The sequence below is a fragment of the Perognathus longimembris genome, unplaced genomic scaffold (assembly GCF_023159225.1).
Source record: "Perognathus longimembris pacificus isolate PPM17 unplaced genomic scaffold, ASM2315922v1 HiC_scaffold_5537, whole genome shotgun sequence".
Lineage (NCBI taxonomy): Eukaryota > Metazoa > Chordata > Mammalia > Rodentia > Heteromyidae > Perognathus > Perognathus longimembris.
In genome coordinates this window covers 239,780-248,704 of record NW_025960975.1, presented here as the reverse complement: position 1 = coordinate 248,704, position 8,925 = coordinate 239,780, and the positions used below count along the sequence as shown (strand labels likewise).

Sequence of the window (8,925 nt, the reverse complement as noted above, 5' to 3'; positions counted from 1 at the left end):
GGCGCCTGCCATAATCCCAGGTATACACTGACCTGCTTTGAGATGCAGGCAGGGTAATTCACCTAAGCCCAGCTGTAAACAGTCCTTTGAGGGCCCAGTGGAAAAGCCCCAAACTACTTAGACCTAGAAGCTTTTTCATTAACCTCTGCCTCCTTGCTCAGACCTCCTATAAGCCTGATCCCAAATTCACCCCCTCCCACAAACTCCAAACCTGTGGGAAGGTCTGTGCCTCTCTCTGGCAAGAAACAGTCCTCACCTGTTGATGATGCAGTCTGGCCTATTCCTTTTCCATTCTCCTCCATTTTCCTAACAGTGAACAAAAATTCCTTCCTAGTAACACGGTACAAACCCAAACATGAAACATTACTCACTCAGGACACTTAGAATTCAAGAAAGATTTTCTACCAGTCATTTAACTCTTCTCTAAGTGACATTATAACACAAAGACAGTGCCTCAAAATGGTAGAATATTCAAATTGGAAAATGATCAATGAAAAATAGCAGATTTCAGTCAGTACTGTGATATACATGTATATACACACAAATGTGCATATATTTATACAGATTAGTTTATGTATACACGAATGCATGTCCATATTATGTGTGTATATTGGTGCATATATGTATGCGTGTACATATACGTGTATATACTAATCTAAAGTTTATTATTTATATAATTGCATCTAATTATAAAGCAGAAGCTTGTATTAATGTTGTTTGTGACTGTGCATATATATATTCAAATTCACAATGCACACACACTTTTATCACTGGGATAGAAGGGAATATATATATTTATACATGTCAACACACACACACACACACACACACACACACACAGTGATCACTGGGCTGGAAAGGGAGGCTTCCATATTCCCTCTGCTGTCCTTCATGTGGGACCACATTCACTCTCCTGAGGGAGGGGGTGCAGGGGATTGAATAGCAAGGACTCTAGCAGAGTGGAGGATGCTGGCCTTGCTCTTGTGCCCAGGTTCTATTCAGCTGACTTGAAGCCCAGCTGCAGAGGGCAGTCTCAGTCTTTCTCATGGGGATGCTGACCTGTGTCCTGGACTCTAACTGATTTCCTGAACGTTTTCTGTGGTGGAGTCTGGAGAACTGAAAATAAGTCAGTCCTGCAGCGGAGCCACCTGCACATGTGAAGTACAGCTTCCTTCCCCAAGGAGAACCTTCCATAAGCAGCCTGGACTGAGCCACAACCAATACACTGATCCCCAGATTCTGTGAAGAACCTGTGCTCAATCCATCACCTGGGAACCCTGTGAAGGAACTCACATCTGAACCTGTTTCAGCTCAGCCCTGTGAAACCATCACCTGGCTAGTTTGTGGGTTCCTCAGAACCTTCCATACTTCAGGCCTTGGTACAAGCAGCAGAGGCCTGTTGCATTGAGAGGCAAAGCAGGAAGGCCTAATCCTGCATGGAACCCACAGGGTTCCTAGGTCCTGTAAGAACAGAACACCCAGTGCAGGCCCTGCCCAGATCCCTGTGTGCATCACATTTACCTCTGTTCATCTGACCAAACAAGTCACCGTTCAGGGAGGGCAAGTGAGGGGCCCTGTAAAGTACAGATGCAGGATGAGGAGAAATCAGCGGCCTCACCCTGCATCTATCCACAGTTCATGAAAGGTGGAGGTGAGCAGGCTTGAGCCACAGCTGCATGTACACACAGCTGTCTGCTGTGATCCTCATCCTGAGGAGCCTAAAGGAGACAAGAGTGTCCCTCACCACCTCCTCTGCTCTACCAGCTTCTCTGGAAGCCCTGGCAGACTCAAGGGGAGGCTCCCTTGTGAAGACATTCTTTGTTTGGTGTCTCCCTGCACAACAGTTTGGTTAGTGAGAGCAAATCGCTGCTCCCAGAGATGCAGTGAGTAGCTGCGGCCTCTCTGAAGGAGCTGGCTATGGGCAGGGTAAAGCCACTGCAATTGGGTTGGGGATTCTGAGGAAATGCCCTGTAAGCAGACACAGGGGCTTCCCTGCAGGGCAGCCTGGACTCCAGGGGTTCAGGACCCACCCAGCTCAGCTGCAAAGCCTGGACCTTTGTCAGAGGCCTGGGCTGAGTGCGAGGCAGAGGGTGGTGCTCAGACTGTAGTAGGTATATTGAGCAGATCAACCAGAATCAATGGGAAAACTTGAGCCCTGTGCAAAAACACAGAGTCTCTGAATAAGGTACAAAGTCCTGTTTTGTGAAATGTGAATGAGGTTCAACCATATTTAAGCACAAATTCCTGAGAGAGGCTGTAGAAAGCCTGAGTTCATCAACAAACAGTTCCCCTGGATTCCCATCTTCAGTTTGGTCACACACAGGCCTGCGTATCAGAGCCTCACCTCCCTCTCCCCTCTCAAGCTGGTTCAAGTCTTGAGCTAACAAGTACCCTGCTTCATGAATATGAAAATAAGCAGTGTCTGCTGGGGTCAATATAAACAGGGCTCTTCCCAGAGAAGCCTACAATCTCCTCTCCTGAACACGCACACCCGGCATACAGCGCCCACCATGAACCTGACTGAACTGGAGCTTCCTCATCTTGGTGGCAGCAGCTACAGGTACGTGGCTGCCCAGGACCAGGTTCGGAGGGTCCAGACCCTAACTGGAGAATTCATGCAGTCCATCTTGTCCCCAGGTGTCCACTCCCAGGTGCAGCTGGAGCAGCCTGGGGCTGAAGTGAGGAGGCCTGGAGACTCGGCCAAGTTGTCCTGCAGGGCTTCTGGTTACACCTTTACCAGCGACTACATGCACTGGGTGAGGCAGAAGTCAGGACAGAGGCTTGAGTGGATTGGACAGATTGACCCTGAAGATGGTGGGACCGAATATGCTCCAAAGTTCGAGGGCAAGGCCTCCCTGACTGCAGACACCTCCTCCAGCACTGCCTTCATGGAGCTGAGCAGCCTGACAGCTGACGACTCGGCCGTGTATTACTGTGCGAGGCACAGTGTGCACACCCACATCCTGAGTGTGTCAGGAACCCTGAGGGGAAGGCAGCCACCTCAAGGATGTGAGGAGAAGGACGATTACCCCGATCTCCTGACAGAAAATGCAGATAATGAATAGAACAAAGGGGCTGCAAACCTGAGTCCACTCTGAGTGTATGGGAAGGCTTCCACTCCCAGTCACCACCCTCAGAAAATCCAGAGAGCAACGGGAGTTTCCAGCTATACAGTCAGTGCAAACATTTCCCACCTAATAGTCATGTGAACATGTTTTCCAGTCAGCTGATCCTGAGTCTTCAGTGCTTTTAGCATAAAAGGAGGCTGGAGTTTGTTGAGGGATTTTCCTGCATCAAAATGATCATGTATTTTTTCTTGATTATTTTTATGCTGCACATTCCATTTATTAATTTTCTTTCTTGATCCAGATTTGTATATCTGGACTGAAACCCATTTAATCACGGTTTACAATCCTTTTGATTAGTTATCAAATTCTGTTAGCAAGTATTTTATTGAAGATTTTTGTATTGATGTTCATCAAAAAGATTGGTCTACAATTCTCATATTTTGTAGTCTCTCCAGTTTGGGGATGAGTGTAATGCCAGCCTCATAGAACACATTCAGTAGTGTCTCTTCCCTTTCTCTTTCATGGAAAATTTCGATGAATACTGGTGTCTTCAAGATCTTGTAAACTCGACATGTGAAATCCAAATCCACACATTCCCTCAGATTCTGGGCTTCATTTTGTTGAGAGGTCCTTAAATAGCATCCCAATTTTATTGCTTGTTATAGAGATATTAAATCTTTTATATCCTTTTGCTCAAGTATGGTGGTTGAAGGTATTTATGAATGTATCCATTTCCATTAGAATTTTCTAGTTTATTTGAGAAAAGGACAGGAAATATTTCCTCAATCTTTTGGATTTTCTTTGTGTTTGTCATGACTTGTCCATTTTAACCTCTGATTTTTTGAGCTGCTTTCTTTCTCCATTTAGTCATAACGGTTAAGGACTAATCAATTTTTACCTGTCTTTTCAAAGAAGCAATGTTTTTGTTTTACTGATCTGTTTCGTGTGGAGATTGTTCAGTAGCTAATTCATTCAGTTCTGCCCTAGTCCTTACATTTCATCCTCCCTATTGGTCTAATTTAACTTGCTCTTGTTTCTCAAGGACTTGAATCTTTAAGGCATAAATTTGAAATATTTCAGTTTGGAGGTGATTTATGTTCATAGCTAAGAATTTTCCTCTTAAAACTACATTTGACATATCCCAGAGGTTCTAGCATGTTTGCTTTACATTTTCATTAGATTCTTGGAACACCTTAATTCCCTCTCTTTTTTTTCAAATTTTTATTATCAAACTGGTGTACAGAGAGGATACAGCTTCATACGTTAGGCATTGGATACATTTCTTGTACTCTTTGTTACCTTGCTCCTCATACCCCCCCCTCCCCCTTTCCCTTTCCCCCCATGAGATGTTCAGTTCACAAACTGCCTCTCTTATATTTTCTATGACCCAGTCAAAAATTCAATAGTGTGTAATTCCATCCCTATGAGTTTAAGTAGATTTTGTTGTTGTTTCAATTCAGGTCCATCCTCACTCTTTGAAATATTTCTACCATTAGAGAACCTACACTGAAAGAACATGGAACATTCATCTCATATTGAGTCTATGTGTAATTCTTGTGAAATAAGCTCAAAGTCCATGTCACTTTTATTTAGCAGGATTTACACACCAGTGGATGTTCATGACATCATCCAGAGGCTATGTCAGAGATTCAACAAGAATTCCATGCTTACCCATGCAATGCTTTTCCAAGTACCAAGAGCCTGCTATGGGGTCATACAAGTATTAGCGTATATGGACCTACATGGATGTACCCCAAGCTCCCACAGTCCCCGTGACCTTGTCTGGGGTCATAAAGGAGTTACAGTTCCTGGACCACCATTGATGTACCAAGACACTGACCTTACCAGTGTCATAAATATGGTATGGTTCATGGACCAACATCCATGTACCCCAACCTGCCACAGTCCCCATGACCTTATCATAGATGAATCATACATGAGTTACAGTACATGGACTTACATGAATGTACCCCAACTTCCCACAATCCCCTAACAGTCCTGGTAACCTTACCTGTGTCACGAATGTGTAAGATTCATGGACCTACATCCATGTACCACCAACTGCCACAGACTTGGTAAGTATGTTACAGTTCTTGGACTGACATCTGTATACCACTACTTCCCACAGTCCCCGTCATCCTATGTGTGTCACAAATGTGTTACAGTTCACAGGCTGACATCTATGCACGACCACCTCCCACAGTCCCCCTGTCATTCCCCCTGTCCTGAATGTTTTACAATACATGGACCCACATCAACGTACCACCATCTCCCACAGTCCCTGTGACCCTATCTGGGGTCATGGTGCTGTGCTGGGCTTGTCTGAGGAATATGAGTGAAAATGATGGTCGTGGAAACTTGTTGCACTTGAGAGTCTCTGTGATTTCATGTCATGTGAAGTCCCATTATCTCCATAGTGACTGAGTTTGTGTAGGACAAGATGGATTCCTTCTTGGGACAAATAAGAATGTTGCCCAATTCGTCTGAAAGGCATTATTCTTAGAACGTCTATGGCAAACTTTACATCCACCATCCAGTTCCATACTGGACAAGTGCTGAAATATTTGTTTGTATTAAATATACATTTTCAAGTGCCTCAAGTTAAGATAGCCTAAAGTCTTCCTTCCTTTTCCTGGAGAGTGGGGAACGATGTGAACCTAGACTATGAATTGAAGACAGCTCTCCAGATACAATGGAAGTGCCTATCCGTATGTTTGGATGAACTTAATTATATTTCCCAGAGGAGAAGCTGGGAATGGCTTGCACGCACCTGACAGCCTAGAGCACCTGCATGGGACCTGCGGAGAGGTTTCCAATTGTTTGGCTCACTTCAGCTGTGAATGCCTTTCCTCTTGCTCCTACCCAGAAAAGCAAACAAGCCTTTATCTGTGAAGTGATCCACCCACCCAAGGGTGTAAACCACAATATTTCCTGAAAGTAAAAATAATCTTCTTATTGTTGGATTCAAAATAGGAAAAGCATGCTTATTATTTTCACATTACATGAAGGGAACATTATCATGCACTGTAGTATTTTTTCTTAAGAATCTGTTTAGACATACAGCTTCTTTAAAACTGGTGCATTGTGATAAACCATTCAGTGTTTTGAGGGTGAAAGGCTGCTGCACGCCAGAATTGCACCCGATGGGAGTTGAGGAGAAGCGAGTCCCAGCAGGCCTTGTGGGAGAGAGGCGAAGCTCGGTGCCTCTGCTCCTCTACCGACAGGACTCGCGTGTAAATGTGCCTTCCACCTCTAAGATAAAATGTCCATCTCGCCCCGTGGGCGCTCGCAGTCCCGTCACACACCGAGAACTCCTGGGAAGGCAAGGTGAGGTCTAGGAGGGGAGTCTGCTGGGTGCTCTGGGCCTGCTGGCAGCTGCCCAGGGCCACACGGGTGCCTCGGGGGAGACTGTGACTGCAGGTGACCCACAGACGTGATTCTCCTTGTCCGTGGGTGTCCGGTCCCGGGTGTGGCTGCAGAGTCAGCATCGAGTCTGTGAAAGCCTAGAAGATTCCATTCTCCTTGCAGGGCCTCTGGCGCTCCATCAGAACCAGTGGTGCCCCTGGCATTTGCTTCACTGACTCCCGGGAAGGGGCTGCACTGGACAGGAGACACTGAAGTCACAAAATGCAATCCAGACTTCCAAAGCCACACTTGCATCTCGGAGAGACGGCAGGGCCCAGTTGTCCACACCGCAGAGCTCCATGGCAGCGGGGGGCACTGGGTGCTTGTCCATGGGGAGCCCCTGGGCGTCAGACACCCGCAGGGCCGCTGACCACCAGCAGGTGGCGCACGGACACACTGCGGCAGGGCAGGGCAGGGCGTCTGCGCATGCTCAGGGCATGGACCCGCGGGCCTCCTCGGGGGGCCTCGGCTTCCCCTGCCTGTAACCGCTGCTCTAGGAAACACCTGTGCGTGTGGCGTCCCCTGCGAGCCTCTGACCGCTGAGAGAACAGCCCCGGTTCATGCCGGGGGTCCTAAAAGCCTTCATTCCCCTTCCCTAAGAGCCGAGTGTCTCCGGGGGAGCAGAAGAGGAGGCTGCTGTGGGGTTGGAAGGTCGTGGGGTTCCCTGGGGGCACAGAGTTCCCAGGACCGAGGTCAGAGCCAAAGAGCAGTGCAGGCCGGGGTTCCGCCCCGACCTCCGCCTCCCACGAGGGCAGCCGCGCAGGCGCTCTTCTGACCCGGGGGTCTCTTGCTCTGTCACTGAAACGTATGTCCTTTTAAGACTCACCAGAAAGGGCCAGTGGATCGCACCTGTAGTCCTAGGTATTCAGGAGGCTGAGATCCGAGTACTGCGGCCCAGAGCTAGCTGGAGAAGGAAACGCAATGAGAATCTTATCTGACTCACCACCAAAAGTCAGAAAGGAAGCCGTCTCTCAAGAGATAGAGCTCTCGACTGAAGCTCAAGCTCAAGAACAGCCCCAGATGCAGATGCAAAGCCCAAGGACTGTCAACTAAAAAGGAAAAATACATTATATGTGTTAGGTTCCGTTTTTCAAAGTAGGTAGCTGGTAAAGGAGAACGCCACGTGGTATTCAGGCAGGGGAGAAAGATTACCAAACTGCTGGCCTGTGGCCTAGATGATCCATGGCCGGAGAGAAGGGCAAGAAGGGCCCACCCCCACCCAGCCCTGCCTAATCTAGGGCAGGGGCAGTGGTGTGGCCAGGTGGATTAGGATGTGACCACAGGGAACGGGGAGGTAACTGCCTCCAGGTCTGCAGGTTACCCAGGTAACTGGGTGGAGACTTAATGAGGTGGGGGCTTCTACATGGAGCCTTCCGGGGATGGAAGTTACAGTATGTATGAATAAAAATAGAATAGTGCCACCTATTAATAGGGGGTGGAAGAGAGGAAGGGGCAAACAAGGAAGGATAATAGGTAAGTATGATGAAGGCAGACTATAGGATTCTGTGAAAATATTACGACAAAACCTCTTTGTATGATAACTACTCATTAACAAACATTAATAACCAGAATCCCAAGCATGGCTCCAGGGTGGACATATTGTCTGGTAAAATTAGCTTCTCTGTTCAATTAGTACTAAAAATAGTAATGATATATTCACACAACTTACTCTTCTTCTTCTTTTTGGTCAACATGATTCTGAGGACACAGGGCCTTTACCAGGAGCTCAGGGGAAGCTCACGTTTGGAGTCCTGGTCTTTGAAAAGGTGACAGCTTCCTCCTTCCCTATCACCAGCACCTCCTGCTGGCCTCTGCTCACTGTGCATGGTGTCACTTCCAACATGGTGGCTCTCATGACAAAGAAACACAAGTGACAGAGAAGAAGGAGGCAGAGGAGAGTACCCACACCCACAGTGGATTAAAATGCTACTGCCTAAACTGAGGGACCTTACAATGCTTCTCGGTATTTTTTCCTGACACTGACAGCACAGATTCATCTGAAATATAGAGTGCACATTACTCGCCAAGGGGAAAATTGTAAGTTCTCTCAAGAATGGAATGACCTTCATCTGTTCTGACTCTCATGCTCTCACTCCTCCACTCATGACTTGTGGAAAGCCATCAATGGGGGCCCAGGTGTGCTGTGAGTTCTGGGTGGCAGTGATTCTGGGGATGACTGGGTCCTACCATCAGGTTCATACAGCTGGCATCAGGCAGGACACACTGGAACTCATGAGAATACCTGGAACTTATACACACCAGAGAAGCCATTTGCATTTCTGCTGGGATGGGATCAGGAGCATGGGTGGAAGGCATCAGGATATCCATGGACTAGATTAGCACAGCAGGAGTTTAGGGGAAGAGCCATATGCAAATCTCCAACGGACCACAGAGCAGAAAGCTGAGGCTCCTCTGACACACACAGCAAGGGCCTGCCCAGCTGTCTCACAGA

At 47.4% G+C, this 8,925-nt stretch overlaps 1 gene segment (V, D, J or C); it reads left to right on the top strand.

The window, feature by feature from the left end:
* Positions 1–2,526: 2,526 nt before the first annotated feature.
* On the top strand, positions 2,527–3,065 carry LOC125345375 (the record flags this gene model as incomplete). The annotated part of the segment is given in 2 exon segments: positions 2,527–2,560; positions 2,638–3,065. Coding segments are annotated over 2 exon segments (462 nt in total), but the record flags the coding sequence as incomplete, so codon positions are not given.
* Between the last annotated feature and the right edge of the window lie 5,860 nt (positions 3,066–8,925).